This window comes from Ranitomeya imitator, chromosome 1, assembly GCF_032444005.1.
Source record: "Ranitomeya imitator isolate aRanImi1 chromosome 1, aRanImi1.pri, whole genome shotgun sequence".
NCBI classification, from domain to species: domain Eukaryota; kingdom Metazoa; phylum Chordata; class Amphibia; order Anura; family Dendrobatidae; genus Ranitomeya; species Ranitomeya imitator.
The window spans coordinates 653,180,556-653,205,379 of record NC_091282.1 but is presented as its reverse complement, the minus strand read 5'-3'; the positions used below and the strand labels follow the sequence as shown (position 1 = coordinate 653,205,379).

The 24,824-nt window shown below is 43.5% G+C and overlaps 1 protein-coding gene across 2 annotated transcripts in view; it reads left to right on the top strand.

Moving 5' to 3' along the window:
- The window catches only part of HJV (hemojuvelin BMP co-receptor), a 45,037-nt gene extending 26,020 nt beyond the window's left edge, over nucleotides 1–19,017 (top strand). Inside the window, exons 1-4 of one of the 2 annotated variants that reach the window (XM_069728728.1) lie at nucleotides 7,975–8,591; nucleotides 14,620–14,764; nucleotides 15,159–15,661; nucleotides 16,750–19,017. In XM_069728728.1, coding sequence (XP_069584829.1) covers nucleotides 14,674–14,764; nucleotides 15,159–15,661; nucleotides 16,750–17,370 — 1,215 coding nt within the window. In that variant the 5' untranslated portion in view covers nucleotides 7,975–8,591; nucleotides 14,620–14,673 and the 3' untranslated portion in view covers nucleotides 17,371–19,017. Of the gene's footprint in view, nucleotides 1–7,974; nucleotides 8,592–14,619; nucleotides 14,765–15,158; nucleotides 15,662–16,749 lie in introns of those variants that run through there. The other variant, XM_069728727.1, reaches the window with a different exon arrangement.
- The last annotated feature ends 5,807 nt before the right edge of the window (nucleotides 19,018–24,824 follow it).

Here is a 24,824-nt window from a genome sequence, read left to right as displayed (position 1 = left end):
AAGAAGTTTAAATTTTAATTTTTCATTTTCATTTCACATACAGTATAATAATGAAAAAAGTAATCAAATAAAACACTTAGAGTAGCTAAAAATCAAGAATTAATAGGGCGGGTCATATAGACCTGGGAACAGTACAAGTGTTCAAGTGAACAGCTGGGTTAAATGGAAGACGTTTGGGACCACCAGGAGTCTTCCTCGACCTGGCTGTCCAGCCAAACTGAGGAATCGTGGGAGAAGAGCCTTGGTTAGAGAGATAAAGAAGAACCCCAAGATCACTGTGGCTGAACTCCAGAGATGCAGTAGGGAGATGGGAGAAAGTTCCACAAAGTCAACTATCACTGCAGCCCTCCACCAGTCGGGCCTTTATGTCAGAGTGGCCCAACGGAAGCCTCTCCTCAGTGCAAGACATATCAAAGCCCACATAGTTTGCCAAAAAACACATGAAGGACTCACCGCCTATGAGAAAATCAGATTCTCCGGTCTGATGAGACGAAGATAGACCTTTTTGGAGATAATTGTAAGTGGTATGTGTGGAGAAAACCAGGCACTGCTCATCACCTGCTCAATTCAATCCCAACAGTGAAACATGGTGATGGCAGCATCATGCTATGGGGGGTGTTTTTCAGCTGCAGGGACAGGACGATTAGTTGTCATTGAAGGAAACATGAATGTGGCCAAGAACAGAGATATCCTGGATGAAAACCTCTTCCAGAGTGCTCTGGACCTCAGACTTGGCCAAAGGTTCACCTTCTAACAAAACAATGACCCTAAGCACACAACTAAAATAACAAAGGAGTGGCTTCAGAACAACTCTGTGACCATTCTTGACTGGCCAATCCAGAGCCCTGACCTAAACCCAAATGAGCATCTCTGGAGAGACCTGAAAACGGCTGTCCACCAACGTTCACCATCCAACCTGACGGAACTGGAGAGGATCTGCAAGGAAGAATTGCAGAGGATCCCCAAATCCAGGTGTGAAAAACTTGCTGCATCATTCCCAAGAAGACTCATGGCTGTACAAGCTCAAAACGGTGCTTCTACTCAATACTGCACAAAGGTCTGAATACTTATGAGTCTATGACCATTGATATTTCAATTTTTTCTTTTTTAATAAATTTGCATAAATTACTACATTTCTGTTTTTTTCAGTCAAGATGGGATGCAGAGTGTACATTTAATGAAAAAAAATTAACTTTTTTTAATTTACCAAATGGCTGCAATGAAACAGTGAAAAATTTAAAGGGGTCTGTATACTTTCAGTACCAACTGTGTGTGTATCTACTATATAATCGTCTAATTCTGTCTGTTTGTCTGTAACGGAAATCCCGCGTCGCAGATTGGTCGCCACATAGTTCACTCATGTTTACTGAACAAGTTCTTTCAGTCACAGTGTGATGTAGTTCAGTCACGTTTAATGGACAAGTTTTGTCAGTCACAGTGCCACGTAGTTCAGTCACGTTTACTGAACAAGTTCTGTCAATCACAGTGCGACATAGTTCACTCACGTTTACTGAATAAGTTCCGTCAGTCACAGTGCCATGTAGTTCACTCACGTTTACTGAACACGTTCAGTCAGTCAATGTGGTGTGCAAAAATATTTTGGGTTGATATTGTTAAAAATATATTATAGTGTCTATGTATTTCTTTTGTCCGATGATTTATTTAAATACAGTTAGATATTTATGTAATGGTTTATATAGTTTGATGATCTGTTTAATAATTTTGTTCAGTCGTATTAAGTTCTATGAGCAATAACATTTAATGATAATGTATATACTTTACCCGGAAAATCCTGTGTATTCAGTACATTATTCTAAAATCTTTATAAACTACATACATAGATTCTAGAATACCCGATGCGTTAGAATCGGGCCACCATCTAGTGTATATATATATATATATATATATATATATATATATATATATATATACACACTATACCTGAAATCCGCTGCCTCGGGCTAACTCTCGATTCTGCCCTGTCCTTCAAACCGCACGTCCAAACTCTTGCCACCTCCTGTCGCCTCCAACTCAAAAATATTGCCAGAATTCGTCCCTTCCTCAGCCAGCAATCTATTAAGACTCTTGTGCATGCCCTCATCATCTCCCGCCTCAATTACAGCAACACCCTCCTCTGTGGCCTCTCTGTTAACTCCCTTGCACCACTCCAGTCTGTCCTCAACTCTGCTGCTCGGCTAATCCACCTCTCTCCTAGCTACTCCCCTGCTTCACCCCTCTGCAAATCCCTCCACTGACTCCCAATTCCCCAACAAATCCAGTTCAAACTAATAACACTGATCTACAAAGCCATCCACAACCTGTCCCCTCCCTATATCTCTGAACTAATCTCCCACTATCTTCCCTCACGTAATCTTCGATCATCCCAAGACCTCCTACTCTCCTCCACACTTATTCGTTCCTCACACAACCGCCTACAAGATTTCTCCCGAATATCCCCCATCCTCTGGAATTCCATGCCTCAACATGTCCGACTATCCACCACCCTCGGATCCTTCAGACGGAACCTGAAAACCCATCTCTTCAGGAAAGCCTACAGCCTGCAATAACCATTCTGCCGCCTCACCGACCGCCCGAGCTGCCGCCATGTCACCGACCACCCGAGCTGCCGCCACGTCACCGACCACCCGAGCTGCCACCACGTCACCGACCATCCGAGCTGCCGCCACGTCACCGACCATCCGAGCTGCCGCCACGTCACGGACCACCCGAGCTACCGCCACGACCACCCGAGCTGCTGCCACGACCACCCGAGCTGCCGCTTCACCACCACCAGTGCTGCAGCACACCAACCTCCTGTCTCTTCCCCACTATCCTGAAGAATGTAAGTCCGCAAGGACAGGGTTCTCTCCCCTCTGTACCAGTCTGTCACTGTAAATTTGCTTGCTGTTAACGATATCTATAACCCTGTATGTAACCCCTTTTCACATGTACAGCACCATAGAATTAATGGTGCTATATAAATAAATAATTATATATATATATATATATATATATATATATATACACATTAAAAATTACAAAAAGGAAAAGGGCCAATGCAAGAGTTTTGGCACTCTCCATGGTCAGTACCTAGTAGCCCCCCTTTTGCAAGTATCACAGCTTGTAAACACTTTTTGTAGCCAGCCAACCAGCCAAGAGTCTTTCAAATCTTGTTTGAGGGATTTTAATCCATTCTTCCTTGGAGAATTCTTCCAATTCTGTGAGATTCCTGGGTCGTCCTCCATGCACTGCTATTTTGAGGTATAGCCACAGATTTTCAATGATTTTCAGATCAGAGGACAGTGAGAGCCATTGTAAAATCTTCAGCTGGCACCTTTCAAGGCAGTCTGTTGTGGATTTTGACATGTGTTTAGGATCATTATGCATCTGTAGGAGCCATCATCCTTTAAACTTCAGCTTTTTTACAAATGCTGTTATGTTTTCATCAAGAATTTGTTGAAATTTAATTGAATCCATCCTTCCCCTACCGATGAAATGTTATAAAGATGCATCAGGCTTGTTTAGACTTTTTTTTGCATACTTTTGATTATGAATTATATGGTGAGGACGCAGGAGAGGTTTTCTTCTGAGGACTCTTCCATAAATGCCATATTTGTGCAGGTGTCTCTGAACAGTAGAACAATGTACCACAACTAGAGTTTATTAAATCTTTCTGAAGGTCTTTTGCAGTCAATCGAGGGTTCTGATTTGCCTCTCTAGTAGAGATGGGTGGATGTCTGGATTTTCAGGTCCAGCTGAACAGTTACAAAAAGTTCGGGTTCAGGCACCTGAACCACTAGTCACTGATGCTGCACTCTCAGCAGCTCATGCATCAGTGATTCTCAGCTTGGACGGTCGCATCTTGGCACCATCCAGGTTGCAAACTATTAATCCCGGACATGGATTATGGTGTGGGACAGAACGTCGGACAGGTGAAGGATATTCTTGCTTTTTTATTTTTGTTTTATTACAGGAGACGAGGGATTACCAGTCTGAGAATACCAGCCCCCAGCTGTCCGCTTTACCTTGGCTGGTTGTCCAAAATAGGGGGACCCCATGCCATTTTTTTAAATTTAAGTATTTAAATAATTTAAAAAAAACATGAAAACCCCTCTATTCTTGGTTACCAGCCTTGTTAACACTTACAGCTGACGTTTGCAGCACCCAGCTGTGAGTTTTGATTGGCTGGTTTTCAAAAATACAGGTGAACTCACGCAGGTTTTTTTTTTTTTAATTATTTATTCAGCGCAGGACCTCGCTGATGAATACTCCCATCAGCCGCTCCTGCTCTCACTGTTATTAGCAGCAGCAGGCGTAGGCTGATGGGAGCAGTAGTTTCATCAGTCAACACCAGTGACCGGAGGTAAACTTTCTACCTCCGATCACAGCTGCCGGCTCACACTGTCATTTGACAGCACGGGAAGCATGGCTATCTGACCGGCGGTGATGATTTTACCGCCCATCAGAAACTGTGTTTGCCACCCGGTGTTCAGTGGTCCGAATCTGAACAGTAACACAGACTTCCTGGTGAAGTCTGTGTTCAGCGTCTGTGCCCGAACAGTAGGTTTTCGGTACGGATGCCGAACTTTACTGTTGGGTTTTCCCATCCCTACTCTCTAGCAAATCCTACGAGCAGCTCTCACTGAAATTTTGCTTGGTCTTCCAAACCTTATCTTGACCTTCACTGTGTAACAACTCTGCTGGCATCTCTGCATGGCCTCCCATCCCACACCTGCATTACACTCAAACTCACTTACTTCTCTGGGCCTTGTTGTGACTTCTCGCTGCTGCCAGCTCCATGCTGTGTGCCTCATGTCTGCTGTTTGCTCTGTGCATGCTCTGTCTGTGTGCATAGGGGGCGGCAACTCCTGTTTCTTATAGAGACTGTGTGCACCTTGCTAAGGTGTCCCTGGCCAATCGCCATGAGGCTTCCTGTATTTAAGACATCCCCACCCATTGGTGGGGGCCTGTGCAACTTACTCCCTCAGTCAGTTCTTAGCTGCTGAGGTGCCAGGCCACGTCTCTGTGATTCTTGTGTTCCGCCACCCAGGGGGGTGTTGTACCCTGGTCTGTGTCCTGTGTAGCCACCCAGTGGGACTTCGTACCCTGGCCAATATCCGCCACCAAGAGGGGCGTCGTACCCTGGCTTGTGTCAATGTCTCTGTGCCTCGTCTCATTCCTGACTCTGTCTTAGTCTAGTCCAGTTCCTGTGTCCGTTTATATCCCTGTCTTGGTTTGCTTTTTTTGCTGTGCGTACTCTGTGTCTTGCTTTGCACTCTGTATCTAGCTGTGCTTTGCTCTGCCCTGTGTCTTGCTTTCGGCTCCGCTCTCTGCGACCTTGCTTTGCTCCTTGCTTTGCATTATGTGACCTTGCTCTGCACTCTGGTTTTGCTCTCGGCTCTGCACTCTGACTTTGCTCTGCTCTCAGCTCTGCACTCTGTGGCTTTGCTCTCAGCTCAGCTCTCTGTAGCTTTGCTTTGCACTTTGCTCTGCACTCTGTGGCCCTGCTCTGCGGCTCCGCTCAGCTCTCGCTCTGTGGCTCCGCTTCTTGTGGTTCTACCTTGCTCCACTCCTTGCAGTTCTACTTCTCCCGCTCTTGGCTCCGCCTCCTGCATTTCTTCACTTGGCTCTGCCTCCAGCTCTTGGCTCTGCCTTCTGCGTTTCTGCACTTGGCTCCGCTTCCAGCTCTTGGCTCTGCCTCCTGCGTTTCTGCACTTGGCTCTGTACATCATGGTAAGGGTTTTGTAGTGGAGTCTCTGGGCAATGGGGAGCCAGTGAAGGGATTGACAGAGGGGAGAGGCCGGGGAATAGCGGGGGGACAGGTGGATTAGTCAGGCAGCAGAGTTTAGAATAGATTGGAGGGGTGCGAGAGTGTTAGAGGGGAGGCCACAGAGCAGGAGGTTGCAGTAGTCAAGGCGAGAGATAATGAGGGCATGGACTAGGGTTTTTGCAGATTCATGGTTGAGGAATGAACGGATTCGTGAAATATTTTTGAGTTAAGTCCTGTCTGAACAGACCGGTCCCTACCGGTTTTCTAGTGTACAAGTCTTGTCCGCCTACCTACCAGAGAGCCAGCCGTGCCTGCCTGCCAGTGTCTCTGTTGTACCCATCTGCCTGTATCCCAGCCGTGCCCGCCTGTCTGCCAGAGTGCCAGCTGTGCCCGCTTGCCTGTCTATGTTCCATTCCCCAGTAGGATCAGCTGCCACAGCCAGACACCACCCTGGAGTGGTAACTAGTAGCTTCCTATTGCACAAGTCTGACCTCACCACCAGAGGCTCCAGCGAACACCTAGGAAGCTACTTACTTATGCCCCTTCCAGGGTAGTTTGGTCTGTGGTCCAGTGGGGTCACACCCCTGCACGCCCGCACCAACCAGTCTCGGCGCGTGCGTGACACACTGTTCCTGTTAATTTCCATTCCTTAATTACATTTTGCACTAAGGAAAGGGCAACTTGAAAACACTTTGCTATCTTCTTATAGCCTTCTCCTGCTTTGTGGACCGCCACCATTTAATTTTCACAGTGCTAGGCAGCTGTTTAGAATAGCCCATGGCTACCATTTTTTGGCACAAAGTTAGAGGAAGCTGGGGTTTTATAAACCTGGTAAATTTGCATCACCTGGCCTTTCCTAACAATGATAGTAAATTAGTTAAGGTCTGAATCCTTGGTCAAAGTTATTTGAGCACTCAAATCTCCAAGAGTGCCCAAACTTTTGCATTGGCCTGTTTTTCCTTTTTGTAATTGTTAAAACACAAGGGAAATGTGTCATCTTTAAGTTTAGCCCTTTTAGAGATCATATAATCTTCAACTTGCTTAACAGCTCAGAATTACAGTAATTTTGGCCAGGGGTGCCCAAACTTTTACATGCCACTGTAAGCAAATATCAGGAGTCTGACTCTCTCATCGAGAACACAGGCGCACTACTGTGTATGCATAAGTATAGGGAGATAGCTGTCGGACAAGGAATCATTCTGCTTACAGCTATTTATTGTGTATGGGGGCTTTACTTACACTTGCCAATTCACTCTGAAAGGCTCAGAAGCTCTCAAAAAAAGAGAATATTTGCTGGTAATAATAATAATTATTATTATTTTTATATAGCGCTAACATATTCCGGAGCGCTTTACAATTTGCAGACATTATCATCGCTGTCCCCAATGGGTCTCACAATCTAAATTCCCTATCAGTATGTCTTTGGAAAGAGTTGGCAAACCTCCCAAGTACCAGAGAAGCCTCCTGAAACCTTACAATAAGCAATGTTGTCCCAATATTTTCATTGCGGCCTCTCGGAGAAACAATATCCAAAAGATCAATCTGTCTTCTGTAATAAGAATTTTAAGCAGTTGGTTAGTAAAGTCTAATTATAAATGGTGCAGAAGAAGCAGTTACCCTCATGGACGCGTGTTTGAGGGGCCCACAAGCTTCTTACCAACATAAGAAGACAACTGTATAGTAGCTAGGGGTTCACGTTACTGAATTTGCATCAGGCACTTTACACAACTATGTTTATTATAATAATAATAATAATTATATGACCAATTTGGGTTCTAGAAAATCAAGAAGAATAGCATCCAATCAGGGTGAAAAACAAAAATACCTCTTGATTTTGCCATAATGCGACGTTTTGACCAATTGTAGATCTTTTTCATGCTTGAAAAAGACCTACAATTTGTCGAAACGTCGAATTATGGCAAAATTGCTTGAAAAAGACCTACAATTGGTCGAAACGTCACATTATGGCAAAATAATTTTTGACCCAGATTGGATGCTGTTCTTCTTGATTTTCTGGTATACGTTTTTCCTGTTGGGTCCTATGGATTCTAAATGTGCATTCTGATATCTGAAGTGCTGTCGGCTGTTGCTATTGTATTTTGTGAACAATCTGGGTTCTAGTCATTTGTACTTCTTTGAGTTGGCATAGGCCTGGACTGACAAAGATCAAGGCTTCTGCTTTCTATACCGGGAACCAGTTGATCATTAGCTTTGTGTATGAGGTGGAAGCATGGCTATTGCTCAATGACTGCAGTGTGAGGCACTTTAAAAGCCTGTTTTATTAGGATTTTTCAGGGCTGATTATTTTTGACAACTCATAAAAGTGGCCAACTGGAAAAAGAAGTTCTGTGAAATCCCTTGTAGTCTCAACAGATGAAGAGCTTCCGCTTCTTGGACTTCTATTGGTGTTATTCTTGAATTACAGATTGAATACCATGGGACAGGAGAATCCAGTGATGTTATCATTTTTGACTGGGCCCAGGTTCTCCTGCTGATACAATTATCTGTTCTATGCAAAGATTGTGTGTGGTTTACAGAGAAAGTCCTGACAGCCACTGAAGCTCTCGAAATACTTGTTGATACAGACAAACAGCTGCTCTTGAAAGTCCTGGATTATCACTCTTATGAAGGAGGACTGGAAAAAAAAAAGTAGACTGGGATGAACACCGGCTGTCTTTGAAATATATTTCAGGTGGAAGGAGATTTTGTTTTTACAACCTCTAACACTTGCCAAAGGACACATTACTACACAGTATGGCCATGAGAAAAAGAGCACCTTCGTAAGTGTTTACTACAAGATTACCACAATATCTAAGCTTGGGTAAGGCACTTAAATGGTCTCCTAATATTTTTTTATGTATGGTATGTGTAATTCTCACTCAATATAATGATGTACAAGTTATTAGAAAGTCATTGCCTTCTGCTTGTTATAATGTTAGCTTGAGTAAAAGAGGCTCCTTGTGATTTAGAGGGGTTCACCAGGCCTCCGAACTGTCCCCACCCTATTTTCCTTTAACAACCATAGATCTTGGCAGTGAGCCAGGGTTCCTGTTGATACATTGTTTACATTGTTACAACAATATTGTGACGCTCTTTGAAAACAACCTCTGGTGCTTCGGAGAAATGGATAATTTTCTACAAGGAGAGAGGGAGAGGGAATCAAGGTCTTTTTCAGGTGGTCATAGATAATTCTGCTTACATGACCACTTAGATGAATGCATCATGGTGGTCACTGATGAGATGTGGTTCTACATGTTGTATATGGACCAAGATGTTAATTGAAGTCACGTGTCACATTGCGCCTCACAATTTAACAGGACCATAGAGCGACAATCATAAAAAAAAGTCTAAATCTGTTGGATTTGGGGTTGAATGAATGGCATGTGGATTGCGCTGCATTGAGATATATACGTTGCATTGTGACTCATGACGTAACATGACCGTAGCGTGGCCATCTCCAAAAAATCTAAGCCTGTTTGATTTTTGGTTGGCCAAAAGACTTAGATGACTAAATTATTTCTGCTACATCTATCACAATTCTAGGTCAAAAATGGAACTTGGTAACTTAGTACTTAGCAGACCTGAAGATCTCAAGTTCATCCCCCGTCTGTCTTCCAAAAATGACAAGTTTAATGAGCAAACAAGGTTGCTGGTGATTACATAATCTCACGTCTTGTAAGCTTCTTGATCTCACAAAGTAAGCAAGTCCTCTGTTATGGGAGAGCACAGTGTTTTCTTGATAATGTACATCTGCGATGTCTCCCCCTTCCACATCCACGACATCTGGACACATGTTGATCTGGAAGGAAATACTTCCCAAATCTTCAGAGAGCAATTTGCTTGACAGAAAAAGAGTTTGGCCAAGACAACTCCTATTCCCAGCTGTGGAACCTCCAGTGTTCAGCAGGTGGACGAAAGGGTGCCACTAATTTTAATCTTAAATGTTCTGATCTCCATCCTCTTCCCATAGTGGGGCAGGCCTCAGCTCTTTGATGGATAGAAAGTTATGGCAGCAAATGGTTTATATTAGAAAGAGGTCAAGAAAAGTCTGAGGCAAGCGAGCTTAACTTCTGAGTTCCCAGTGCAGGTGAAAAAATGGATATATATTGAAAAAGTGGTGGGGGAAGGAGGGAGCAGATGTTTCCAATGGAAGAACATGACTTTTTCTTCCTCTCCTAGTTATAACATCTGAGTTTGGACATAAATCTGTAGCATTTGCTTTGCTGGGACAAGATGAGGATAGTGAGAAGAGTGGAATGCATTCATGCGATTATATGGTAGAGAAATGGTAGAGTAGTAGTAGATGGTAAAAGGCTCGCCCGACGCTGGAGTTGATGTGTGGGAATCTTTTATTTGGTGATTTCTCAAACAAAAAAAATCTAAAAAGTAATGATGTCACCCCAAAACTGTGTCAGCTGGAACTTCAGCAGATGGACGTGTCAGTGCCAAAGAATGTGAAAATAATGAGATTAACCTAAAATAACATTTGAAACCTCAAGAAGAAAGAGAGAAATGAGGTTCATGACAGTGCATAGAGATGGAAGGTAGGAGAAACCGTGGCATCATTGGCTATAATTGTTCTAGAGCTTGTGATGTAGCGCAGGCACAATATGTGACGCAAGTTTTAATAAATCAGTCTGCAATATATTGGTTCTGTCTCATCCACGTATCCCACTTACTTTAGACAAGAAGATGAAAACTTTCAGATATTTGAGCAAATGTGCCAAAATTTTGTTTCACCAAGAATAAGTGGAGGGGGAAAGAACAATCCTTTATACAAACCTTCGCTCCAAATCACTGCTATCTGAACATGAAAGTAAAGGAGTGCAGATCTTCCTACATCATTGACTTTCATTACTGGCAACTTATCTACAAAAAAGGACCTCCTGAGGGCTTGAGACCTGGGCAAAAAAGGTAATGGGCCTCTAACTACCCTCCAGTTATAACAGCTTGAGAAAAACTTAGCTCCTAATATTTTCGAGGACTATGATGTGGTTTTGCATATGACCCCAATGATAGCACCAATTTCTATATAGGACAGTGCTATTGTTGTATCGGTCACTTCAACTTCTTGTGCCCTGCTAAGCGGTGCTGTGTATGCGCTCCAGGCTTCGCACCCATAAGGGCACAACATGTGCACTAGGCAGCTTTCACAGCTGAGCGGTATTAGCAATGCATTCCTCTACGTGACAGGCCAAACGGCACAGTTAATACCCTAAGCTAGTGAGACAGATAGGAGGTAGATTGCAGTTCGGCCATTTAAAGCAAGACACATATGACCCACACATGGTGCATGGTCGTATCACCAATACTTCAGATGTGTCAGGACAATTGCTAAGAAGATATGCATCTTACCACTAACCTGTAAGTGACTTAAAAAAAAGTTTTATTCATGTTATAGGAAATCCATGGGTCAGTGATTCCTAAAACACATGTCCCGAGCATGCAAACTGCAACTCCCTAACATATACACTGTTAAAAAGCCAAACTAAATAATATAAGCAGATAATTTGCCAACACATACCACCCAACTGACATCAAGAGAACACTCTTTTGGCCTTTATCAGATAAATGGAGACCTAAATAGCTCCATTTAGTGTATGTATAGTGCATTATTTTCATTGTTTGTGATGTGCACATAGCGGAATGACCCTTGATGTTCACAACGCATCAGTTATTCAGTATGGATTTCCGAGGTTTATTCATAGTAATGTGTATTCATGGAATTGGAGAAGTAGTTTACCTCTTTTTTACATCTATAGAGTTTATGTTCATTAACACAGACCTATAAATGCCTGGATGAGCTTTTATTAGATCTCCTGTTCCCAATCATTGGTAAGAGCTGACCACACTCATGCTGTCCACTTATTTTTTGGGATCGAAAAACCATCCATGTGTTTTCAATTCGCAAACATGAGAAACACAGTCAACCTCATCTCCTCAAACAAAGTTGTCATGGGAGAGTCAATAGGTCCCCATACACATGAGATAGTTGAATTGTACCGCCAAAATCAGCAGATTTGGTTCACTTTCATTGAATGTTTATGGGAACCTTTAGTGTTGTGAGTTGATCAAAAATGAACGTTAGTAATTAGATGTGCGATTAAGGTTCTATTTTAATTAGAACTATATCTGACGAACCTAACAATATCAGATGTGTCATTTGAATTCGATGGGTATAGATGCCTTCTGGAATCATCAGTTCATATGTAGGAGGAGAGAAGGATCCAACCACTGGCATTTCCATGGCTGATCCTTTTGTTCATTGGGAGATAAAACTCCTCTGGCAGTGGCTTTCTCAGAGAACATAGGAGCACTCAGAGGGGCTGAACTGTCTGAGTGCTCCTATCTCACCTCCTAACTGAGAAGGGGAGATAGTTGTTGGGTAGAAGATAGTTCAGACCAAACAGATATTTAATATGTATGGGGGAGTTTTGTGCTTTTATGGAATTGGAGTGGTGTTAGCCTTTCCTTCAATGTGTTCTCAAATCTGGACCCAGAATTAGAGGAGAGCCTATCAGGTGTCACATTTTTGGAAACGACTAAAAATCTAGAAACTATTACATTTGGGAAACAAAAGTAAGGAGTTTAGAAACAAAAAAATATTAAAAAGTTGTGGTCTGAAAATTCCTTTTGATTGTATGACTGTATTTTATATATATAATCTAAAATCTAATAAAAATGTTTTTCTGAGAAAAAGTTGGTTTTATCAGTCTGTGGCACCGCAGGAGTTCGGGTACCACAGTAGTGCTGTCTTCCTCATGGGGAGGATAGTGCTATATCTGGAGACAAGTGAAGTTTTCTTTGATAGGTTTACACACACAACACCTTCCACTTCATAGTAACATAGTTAGTAAGGCCGAAAAAAGACATTTGTCCATCCAGTTCAGCCTATATTCCATCATAATAAATCCCCAGATCTACGTCCTTCTACAGAACCTAATAATTGTATGATACAATATTGTTCTGCTCCAGGAAGACATCCAGGCCTCTCTTGAACCCCTCGACTGAGTTCGCCATCACCACCTCCTCAGGCAAGCAATTCCAGATTCTCACCGCCCTAACCGTAAAGAATCCTCTTCTATGTTGGTGGAAAAACGTTCTATCCTCCAGACGCAAAGAATGCCCCCTTGTGCCCGTCACCTTCCTTGGTATAAACAGATCCTCAGCGAGATATTTGTATTGTCCCCTTATATACTTATACATGGTTATTAGATCGCCCCTCAGTCGTCTTTTTTCTAGACTAAATAATCCTAATTTCGCTAATCTATCTGGGTATTGTAGTTCTCCCATCCCCTTTATTAATTTTGTTGCCCTCCTTTGTACTCTCTCTAGTTCCATTATATCCTTCCTGAGCACCGGTGCCCAAAACTGGACACAGTACTCCATGTGCGGTCTAACTAGGGATCCGGAATCTACAGAGGGAGTACAAACGAACCATATCTAGAGAAACTAGAAAACCCCAAAGATCGACAGATCCTGAGCCGGTATTGACAGATCCTGAGCCGCAAGGAGGGGGAGCTCCAAGCCCTGTTTTAGGGCAGCTAACCTCAATAAAGATCCTGGTTTGGAGGTGGAGACAGCTCAGTTTGTAGCAGAAGTCTGTGTGTGAGGACAGAAAGGAGTGGAGCACAGAGGAAAGAAAGAGCTCCAGGAGGCCATGAGCAGGCCTCTGAAGAGTATCAGTGCAAGAATCCGGGTACCGGGAGCCCGAGGCTTTTATGGATTATAAAACACAGAGCAGAACCGGAGGGTATTGTTCTACAAGGGCTTTGCCCATAATTACCTATGGCACAGCAGCACCTAGGAGCCTGGAGTCACAGAGAACAGACCCCAGTTCACACGGCCTTGTTGAGACACTTAGTGGCAGCAGGAACTTATAGACAGAAAGTGCAGAGTGGTAGGCTCCCACCTGACTTACCTAGGGGAACTTGCTTGTCTCTGGACTGCCCGGACTTCTCTGCCTGCCCTGTGGTCTGGTGCCCAGGACTGTGGATGCTGAGGTTTTCAGTAAAGGTAAAGAGACTGCAACCTTGTGTCATCGTTCTTCTCTGCACCTCTCACTATACCATCTACACACTGGGAAGCCCTGGGGATATACTTCACCTGTGAGAAGGTATACCATCTAGCTGCCATAACATCACCCCAGCGAACCCCTTAAAGCAGTGTCGGACACCCTGACAGAATACCACAGGTGGCATCACGAACATAAATCTTATCCCTTTAAAGACTTTTTCTCTTTTACATGGGCACCCAGGGCCACGGACCGGGTCACAGCCACCATGACATCCCCCTGTGAACACCGGACCTGGTACCGAGTAGTACCCCTAGCCCATGGGGCGACTCAAGTCTACTTATGTAAAGGCAAAAATAAATTATCCCAGTTCCATAAAAAGAATTTACCACTCGTTATGACTTCACAAAAAAAGACTCCACTTCGTCACCCATACTTTTCCACCAACTTTCCTTAAATTTCAAGTGGCACTTAAAGAATTTTGGGCAATCAGCCAGTCTCTGTTGAAAATTTTGGACATTTGCTAGTTGAGGGATACATAGCATAAACGGTCCATCACTAAAAGGATCTGCCAAGTTGCAAACAGATATGGAAACTGAAAATTGAGCTAGGAAGCTAATATGTTTATCAGAGAAAAAAAATCTTGTCAGTTAATTTATCTTTCTCTGAACTGTAATGGGAAACTCTGTGGTGAAGGCACTGACAGAAGAAATCTATACACATACTCGTATAGTTCTAGCTTATGGACCTCTTTAACCATAGTTGATTTTTTTTTCACCAATTTCCCTTAAAATTAATTCTAGATATAAGTCTAAAATACTTTTTTTTGTACCAGGTGGAGGATGAGCCTGTGACGAGTGACCATCCCTGGAGAATTGAATGGACTGGAATGGGTAGGCTGACCACTAGACGTTATATCTCAAGATCTACAGACAGTGTTTTCTTCAAGACTGTGCTTCTGCTAATTTTCTGGGAGCAAGGTAGGTGGGCTGGAAATTTTAACTTATAGAAACTGTATTAGGAAGATAAATGACTCAAAATGATGGAAAGCTTTTACCTTTGTCCCAAAAATAGAATTAAGGTGATTTGATGAAAATTAAGCCATACAGTATGTGAATAATGATTGTACTTGAGAGGTTCGTGGATGCAGGAAGATATTTACCCTTTTTCCCTCACTGTAATTTGCCACTGACCCAGTACCATCGTCATAAATAACTCAATAACTTTAAATTAAGTGAAGCATCTTAATTCATGCCATAGTCTTAAAGTCCAAATCTATCAGGTCAAGATTTATAGACACATTTCCCCTGAGTTCTATGTACATATGTATTGGTGAAACACCCACTAATGAGCATTTTTTTCTTCCTTGTATAGTGGACGCACAGTGTAAAATTGTGAAATGTAACACTGACTATGTTGCTGCCATATCAAATCCAAGGATCTCCAACAAGAACGCTGTATTCTGCAACGCCTTACGTGCCTATTCTCAGTGCACTCGTAACACAGCTCGAACTTGTAGAGGAGACCTGGTATACCACTCTGCAGTTCACATAATCGAGGATCGTATGATACAGCACAACTGCTCCAAGGTAGGGCCTACCTCTCCTCCCAGACGACAGCCTCCACCGCAGCCTCTTCCCGATAGTCATGTGAAAGAGGCTTGTGATTATGAGAAAGTCTACCAGGAAAAACACGAGACTGATCCCAAGTACCTGCACTGTGGAGTTTTCGGAGATCCCCATGTGCGCACTTTCAGTGGTGACTTTCAGACATGTAAGGTGAATGGCTCATGGCCTCTTCTTGACAATGAATATCTGTTTGTCCAGGCAACCAGCGTACCTCTTCACCCTTCCTTCAATGCTACAGTTACAACAAAGGTAAAATTCATAGCTACCAAGTTCAGTTGATAGTATTTTTTTTTACAAAAGGTAGGAGGCAATGGAAATGGCGTGCAAAGTCTTGACAAAAACAAGTGGAGATGATGCAACCATCATGTACATCATGTAACAATGGCTATACATAGTGCACATAAATAATGCACAGATTATACTTATAAAACCAATGTGTACCTGTGAGTAACACCAATATAGCCAGCAAAATCCCACCTACACATTTGTGGTATCTGTCATGCTGTGATATTTTTTGTGATGGCCTAGGGAGCAAAGGCAAAAGTGTCCATACACGCCAGATGAATGTAAGCTGACCATCTAATGCCTATGGGGGGGTAATACAAATGATCATAGAAAGAATAATGGAGTACCTAGATTTTAACATGCTCCCATAAGAGATTATTCACCGCCAGAGTTGTCTGACAACTGCCTTTTACTGTCTCCTCATTGAACTGAGTGTACATATATATGGGGAATAAGGAAGGAACAGCTCTTGACTGGACAGGCATTCAGCACACAGTTATCTAAAGTGTATGGCCAAGCTTAAAGTGATTCTCCGGTCAAAAGTGAAAATTTGCCTTTAAAAGGCAAATTAATAGTAAATGCACCTAGTGCTCTCACTGTGGACGGTCCTGCCATTTTTTGTTTTCCAGTCCTCCTTTTGCATCTTCAAAAAAATGGTTGACTCTGTCCCCCTAAATTGAGAATTAATGGGAAGTCTGAAAATCTGAAACACACCGCTTCCCTTCCACTGCGCAATTATGCATCAGTGTGGATGATGTCTGCACTTACAAAACCACAGTCACCGTCAGCAGGGGTTGGTGTGTCAAAGATGTCTTCAGGGAAAGATTGTAATGCTCAGTTTGTCACGAGGCAAGCAGGATACCATAAGAGGTGCGCTAGGAGTGTAGCCAGGTGATTTGCCACAGTAAAATTTGTATTTTTTGATTGAAAAGTTACTTGAATGGGACAGAGGTTTGAATACAACAAGAGATAAAGGGGTAACGTGTGACGTACAGTCACTGTCTTAATATAGCGCCATCTTTAATGCTTGATTTATTGTCTTGTCTTTATAGCTAACAATAATTTTCAAGAACATGAAGCAGTGCATTGACCAAAAAGTGTACCAGGCAGAAGTGGGCCACGTTCCAGCGGCTTTCGATGATGGCTCTGTCAATGGCGGCACAAGAGCAGGTGGTAGCAGCCTCACCATTCATGAGAAGGAGCCTGGGAAGTACATAGAGATCCACGCTGCTTACATAGGCACCATAATCCGTGTGCGCCAGCTGGGCAGACAGCTGTCCTTTTCCGTAAGCATGGCAGAGGAGATCTCTCAAGCTTTCCAGGAAGAGCAGGACTTGCAGCTTTGTGTAGGTGGCTGTCCATCCAACCAACAGATCTCTAGGACTAAATACATCACTAGGACTCACTCTATGTGCATGGAGAGCGCCAGGTTGTTATGCCGGGAGAGACTGGCCATAGAAGACATGTATTTTGAGTCCTGTGTATTTGACTTGATGGTGTCAGGAAATGCAAATTTAACTGATTCAGCTTTCTATGCCTTGGAAGATGCCAGGGACTTTCACCCGGAACCGGGAACATTACATATATTCAGCAAAGCTGACAATGGATCAGTTTTATCACTCTGTCTATTACTTTTGCTCTTTATCATTGGGAATATACATCACCTTGATTGAAACTTCCGAAATGAAGATTCAGGGATATAAAACAATCTGGAAAAATATATTGGCGTTGCCTATCAATAAGTCTATCGAAAACATTTTCCAGCCTTTTTCACACAAAAAAGAACAAAGGTTACTTTGCTGTTTTTGTACTGGTTTAGAGCTTTTTTATGTTGTTTTATTCATTTATATTCAGAGCTAATTTCAAAATGCTACTGCTTGCCCTTGGAAAAAGATCCAGTTTAGATCTCGGTTAAACATGAGACCCTACCTAAAATCCCATAATTCACTGCTGTCTGGAAATCAGCAGAATTACGAATACAGCCTAAGGAAAATGTCCTCAGGGAATATGACATCTTTAAATCTACATTTCTTAAAAAGGATTGTCCAGTGAAAACAAGTTATCACCTATCCAAATAGGTTGCCCACTACTTTTACACAGATGACCTATCCTGTCACCAATGTCTTTTAGATGGGTATTCGACACCTGGCATCCCTGCCGATCAGTTGTTCTCTATATCATCGGTGGCTGTAACTGCTCAGTTTTGGAGTTGCACAACGCAGCTAAGTCCTCAGGATAGTGGCGGCTCCCGGGTACTGCACATCCGCCCCCCACTGATTCGAATTGATGGCGGATGTGCATTAAATGGCCACTGATGAGTTGATGGAGCTGTGCAGTTCCGTAACTGAGACGTTCCAGCAGCTGCTGACATCAAGAACAGCTGATCGGGGGCGCCGAGTGTCTCACCCCCTCCCCACCCCGATTAGATATTGATGACCTAACGTAAAAAAGGGTCATCAATGTAAAAGCAGTGGACAACCTGAAATATAACAGAAATCGTTCTTGAAGCTGCACCTGATGAGCAAGATTTATTAACAGCTTTGTTCTTCTTTGTAAATTTAGTCTCTTTTTGTAGAGACTAACAGCTGGCATGGAAATAAATAAAAACAAAATTAGCAAATGTGCTCTCCTCTAGAAAAAAAAGAGAAGCTCGATAAGGAGTCTACCATTTTTCAAATGAGGTGGGAAGAATAAAAGTTTGCAAATTGTATTGCAAATTTAGTTTTGTGCCAAAATGTGCAACTTTTTAAATGCCAAACAAGTAACATACATCACTTTATAAATTCTCCCCTCACCATGATTGATACCTGCTACCACCAATAGTGGGGGATTATTATTTTTTATTATTATTGTACATTTTTATAGCGCCATTTATTCCATGGCGCTTTACATGTGAGTACGGGCAAATATAGACAAATACATTAAACATGAGCAAAAAACAAGACACACAGGTACATAAGGAGGGAGGACCCTGCCCGCGAGGGCTCACAGTCTGCAGGGGATGGGTGAGGATACACTAGGAGAGGGTAGAGCTGGCCGTGCGGCGGTTCAGTAGATTGAGGATCACTGCAGGTTGTAGGCTTGTTGGAAGAGGTGGGTCTTCAGGTTCTTGTTGAAGGTTTCTACGGTAGGCGCGAGTCTGATGTGTTGGGGTAGAGAGTTCCAGAGTATGGGGGAAGCACGGGAGAAGTCTTGGATGTGGTTATAGGAAGAAGAGATGAGAGGGGAGTAGAGAAGGAGATCTTGAGAGGATCGGAGGTTGCGTGTAGGTAAGTCCCGGGAGACCATGTCACAGATGTATGGAGGAGACAGGTTGTGGATGGCTTTGTATGTCATTGTAAGGGTTTTCAACTGGAGTCTCTGGGTGATAGGAAGCCAGTGAAGGGCTGGACATAGGGGAGAGGCTGGGGAATAGCGGGGAGACAGGTAGATTAGTCGGACAGCAGAGTGTAGGATGGATTGGAGTGGTGCCAGAGTGCTAGAGGGGAGGCCAGAGAGTAGGAGGTTGCAGAAGTCAAGGCGGGAGATGATAAGGGCATGCACTAGTGTTTTTGTGGTGTCGCGGTCAAGCAATGTGAGGATCAGTGAACACGGGGCTGTAATTGAGTTTAATATATAAACAGTATGCAGTAAGCTCCACAGTGCCCTCTAATGGCAGCCAGAAAGTTAAATATTTTACATTGATGTCTGTGAAGGATTTGGAGCTCTGTCTCAGAAAAATAACTAGAGTTCCAATCAGGTCACAGCTATCATTTTCTCACCTGAACTAGAAGAATATAAGGTGCTCTGTGATTGGTTGCTATCAATGTACTGGAGGCTAAACTAAATAACTTTTCATAAATGTGTTCACATTTAATATTAGTTATATATAATGACTGTGACTCTTGTACCTAGATGTCACTGCCCTTATCTAAAGCGAATTAATGTGTTACTGAAGTGCCCAAATGATATAGTAACCGACAATAGTTCCCATTTTGGTAAGACAGGCTTGGAATTAAGGACACATAGCAGAATTTCTATTGTCCCTAATAGTATTGAAAAGTAGCTTGGGCTTCTCTGGGGCATAGCTTATCTAAGCTGTTTCTCTAAATAATTGGAATTCAAATTAGTCTTATTTTAAATGCTTAAAGTAATGTCAATTATTGTAGAAAGCTCGGGGATCATTTTTCTGTCATAGGGGAGAGGTGTCCAAAATTAAAATACTGTGACTGTGATTTCAAATTTGTGCACAGTAATTCACACATCATTAAGTTACAGGCTTTATGACATCAACACACTCACATTGTATTTGCAGTTTCAGTTTGGTGTCCAAAAGACGTTAAGCAGACCAATAGAAGTAAATATTCACCATGCTACCTCTGTATGACTCAAAATGGAAAGAAAAGTTGTATCACATTAATCAAGGAAAGGGATGAAATTGCATGAGTAGTTTCCCAATGTTATCTGTCATGTAATACGCAGGTTGTCCACAAGATGGCAGCAATATCCAGGTGATCCGATAATAATCAGCCTGTGTGCCTATGTAAATAGGTGAAAAATATCTATAAAGCTATAATATATTAAAAGAGACTAGAAAAATTTAGTCTTGTAAAAATGTAGATGTTTTCACGGACATATATTATTTTGTGTTAGCTTGTAAATAACCTTAAATATATAGATATAGATATATATAAAACACATCACTTTGGACTGGATGTATTTGTCCTGAACTAGTAACGACTGTGTTTTAAAAGTATGTTATTGTACTTGGGGGGCGTTCTTGACAGCTATTATTTAATGTAACTAATTGCTGTAAAGGACATTGGGTATTTACTTTGTGGAGACCTGTAGGTATGTCTGCGTATTTTATAATTCTTCTGCCCTAAGTATCTCCTACAGAGCCAGGTGCTTTCCTGTAGTTCCCAGGTACTCATACAGGTTTCATCTTTAGTGTTTGTGCCCCCATTGCCATCTTTAGTATCTCTGAATTAGGTTCTCCTTCTGGATCCACTTCCCAATTTTAAATCTATACTTTTTTGGTTTCAAGTACCCTTTAAAAAGCCTCTGTTCTAGGCGCCCCTCTTCATGCTTCTGTCCAAGGAGTCTTCTATGCTATTTCTGTCCTAAACTTGCTCTGTCTCATTGATCCATTGTTGTACCTCTTCCAAAGTGTCTACTATAGTAGATGTCCCCTTATGTTAATAATAATAATAATTTGTATTTATATAGTGCCAACATATTCTGCAGCACTTTACAATTTAGGCCTCTTTCACACTTCCGTCTTTGTAGCCCCATCAAGATACGCAGTTTTTTTGGCCACACGTTTTGTCCGTCGTGCACTGGATCCTGTGGAATTTGACAGACCATCATTTGGAAAAAACGTTCAAAGGAACGTTTTTTTTCTCCAGTGGAAAAACGTTCCTCGACGCCTCCTGCATCATACATCGTTGCACAGAATGGGAGCCTATGGACACTGGATCCTTCGCACACTGTGAAACGCAGGAATCCAGTGACGGATGCAGTTTTTACATATGATCATGCCCGGAAGCATATTCCAACCCGGGGAAAAGTCTCTCTCTCCCCCCTCTCTCCGTAACACTGGATGCATTGCACACGTTTTCCTCTAATTTTGCAACGTCCGTCAATACGTTGGTTCACTGCACTCTGACGCAGGACGACCGACGGAAGTGTGAAAGAAGCCTAAGCGGGGACATGTACAGACAATAAATTCAATACAAGTTAAGTCAATTTAAACAGTGACATTAGGGGTGAGGTCCCTACTCGCAAGCTTACAATCGACTCAGGTGCCCCCTATAGTGGTTGCCCCTTACAGTAACTGTCCCAAATGCTCTGTATAGTTACTCTTTCCCAAATACCCCATATTTTATGTATAGCTCCTCTGTCCTGTGTGCCCCTTCTTGTGCATCTGTCCTTCATGTCTTTTACAGTACCTGTCCCAGATGCCCAAATAAAATTTCTGCTGTCCTATAATACTTCTGTGACAGGTGTTTGTTCCTAATTTCCCCCTTCCCTAGGTGTCCCTTATAGTATTTTTACCCCTGATGCTATGTCAAGGGTGCTCCATATTGATCCTCTGTGGCTCTAAGAGTGACTGTGCCTTAGATGCTCTCTAAAGTGAATCTGCTCAAAGTGCTCCTTTTAGTCCCACATCCTCATATTCCACTTAGAGTGTCTCTGCCTCAGTTGCAGTGGCGGACATACCGCATGTGCAGGCAGTGCTGCTGCACTGGAGCCCAGAGTTGGAGGGGGGCCCCAGCAGTGTGGCTAATATTGAGGACAATCTGGCCTGTTTCTCTGGCCCCAAGGGGCTCCTGGTCAGTTTGCCCTCATGTGCGACAGGCAGGGAGAGATCCCTGCAGCTCCACTGCCTACAGGAGAAAATGGCAGCGGAGTGGAGCTGCAAGGATCCGCCCTACACTTCCTGCCTGCGTTTTCTGTATGACATAGCTGGCATGGGTGATGTCAGCATTCAGCGCACGTCTGTGTCAGATAGATGAAGCTGCCGGTGATGGTAATGCTTGGGGGGAAGGTGCAGAGGGGTGAGCGGTGGTGTGTGTGTATTGAGGTGGTGGAGAGGGAAATGATGGATGAGGTGGAGGAGAACAATGTTGGAGGTGGTTGAGAGAGCAATGATGGAGGTAGTGGGGGAGAACAATGATGGAGGTGGTCAGGGAATCCATGATGAAAGTGGTAGGGGAGAACAATGATGGAGGTGGTGGGGGAGAACAATGATGGGTGTGTTGGGGAGAACAACTATGCAGGTGGTGGAGAGTGCGATGATGTGGGTGGGGGAGAAGAATGATGGGCATGGTAGGGGAGAACAAATGATTGAGGTGATGGGGAGAAGAATGATGGAAGTGGAGAGGGAAATGATGGAAGTGGTAGAGAGGGCAAAGATGGAGGTGGTGAGGGAGAACAATGATGGAGGTGGTGGGGGAGAACAATGATGGAGGTGCCTACAGGAGAAAATGACAGCAGAGCAGAGCTGCAAGGATCCATCCTACACTTCCTACTCGCCCTTCCTGACACAGCCGCGCAGGTGACGTCAGCATTCAGCGTGCCTGTGTCAGATAGAGGAAGCTGCCGGCGATGGTAATGCTGTGGGGGAACGTGTGGAGAGGTGAGCGGTGGTGTGTGTGTATGGAGGTGGTGGAGAGGGAAATGTTGGAGGTGGGGGGAGAGCATAATGGTGGTGCTGAGGTAGAACAATGATGGAGGTGGTGGGGGAAAACAATGATGGAGGTGGTGGTGAGGGCAATGATGGAGGTGGGTGGGGGAGAACAATGAAGGAGGTTGTGAAGAGGGCGATGATGGAGGTGGGTAGGGTAAAACAATGATGGACATGGTGGGGAGAATAATGATGGAAGCGGTGAAGAAGAATGATGGTGGTGGTGGAGAGGGCAATGATGGACGTGGTGAGGGAGAACAATGATGGAAATGGTGGGGGGGAGAACAATGATGGAGGTGGTGGATAGGACGATGATGGAGGTGGTGGAGAGGACGATGATGGAGGTGAGTGGGAGAGAACAATGATGGACGTGGTTAAGAACAATGATTAAGGTGGTGGGGAAAACAATGATGGAAGTGGAGAGGGCAATGATGGAGGTGATAAGGAAGAACAGTGATGGAGGTGGTAGAGAGGGCAATGATGGAGGTGCTGGTGAACAATGATGGAGGTGGTGGGGAGGGCAACGATGGAGGTGGTGGGGGAGAGCAATGATGGAGGTGGTGATGGAGAACAATGATGGAGTTGGTGGAGAGGGCAATGATGGAGGTGGTAGAGAGGGCAATGCTGGTGGAGGAGAACAATGATTGGGGTGATGGAGATGGTAATAATGGAGGTGGGAGAGGGCAATGATGGGGTGGTGAGGGAGAACAATGATGGAGGTGGTGGAGAGGGTAATGATGGAGGAGAGGGAGAAGGCAATTATGGAAGTGGTGGAGAGGGCAATGATGGTAGTGGGGAGAACAATGATTGGGGTGGGGAAGGCAACGATGGAGGTGGTGGGGAGGGCAATGATGAGAGTGGTGGAGAGGGCAATGATGGCGGTGGTGGGGGAGAACAATGATTGGGGTGGTGAAGGCAACTATAGAGGTGGTGGGGAGGGCAATGATTGAGGTGGTGGAGGAGGACAAGGAGAGATGTGGGGGATTGGGATGGGAGGAAGGATGACTTATAATAATTATGGGTGGTGGAGGAGGGTATTAAGCCCCTGATAGCATCCTCCCCATCTCACAATTTATTGTGATGCGATCGGGGATTTAAAATTTATTGGGGACTGGCAGAGGAGAGGGCAAGGTGCATAGGACACTTTATAATAAACTGGAAGGTGGGAGAAGACACTGTCAGGGACTTGTAATGAATTTCGAGGTGGCGGAGGATGCTCAGTACCACTACCAGTTCATGATGATGCTATCAAGTACTTATAGTGCATAATGGGAACACAGGACAGGGACTAATGTGCACACGTTCATGATTTGCAGGAAAAAAAATCTGCATATCCTAATCTGTTGGCAGGAAGAAAGTTGCGTAAAATACAGAGATTATAAATATATATATATATATATATATATATATATACAGTATATATATATATATATATATATATATATATATATATATACTAGATGGTGGCCCAATTCTAATGCATCGGGTATTCTAGAATATGTATGTATGTATATAGCAGCCACATAGTATATAGCACAGGCCACGTAGTATATAGGAGTACTACGTGGCCTGTGGTATATACCATGTGGCTGCTATATACATACATACTGTAGAATTGTAGAATATCCAATGCGTTAATATAGGCCACGCAGTAAATAACACAGCCCACACAGTATATAGCAGCCACGCAGTATATTACACAGCCCACGTAGTATGTAACACTGGCCACGAAATATATAGCACAGCCCACGTAGTATCTAACAGTGGCCACGCAGTATAGAACACAGCCACGTAGTATATAACACTGCTCACATAGTATGTAGCAGCCATTTAGTATATAACAACGCAGCCCACTCAGTATAGAACACAGCCCACATAGTATCTAACACTGGCCAGGTAGTATATAGCAGGCACGTGGCATCTAACACAGCCCACGTAGTAGTTAGCAGTGTGGGCACC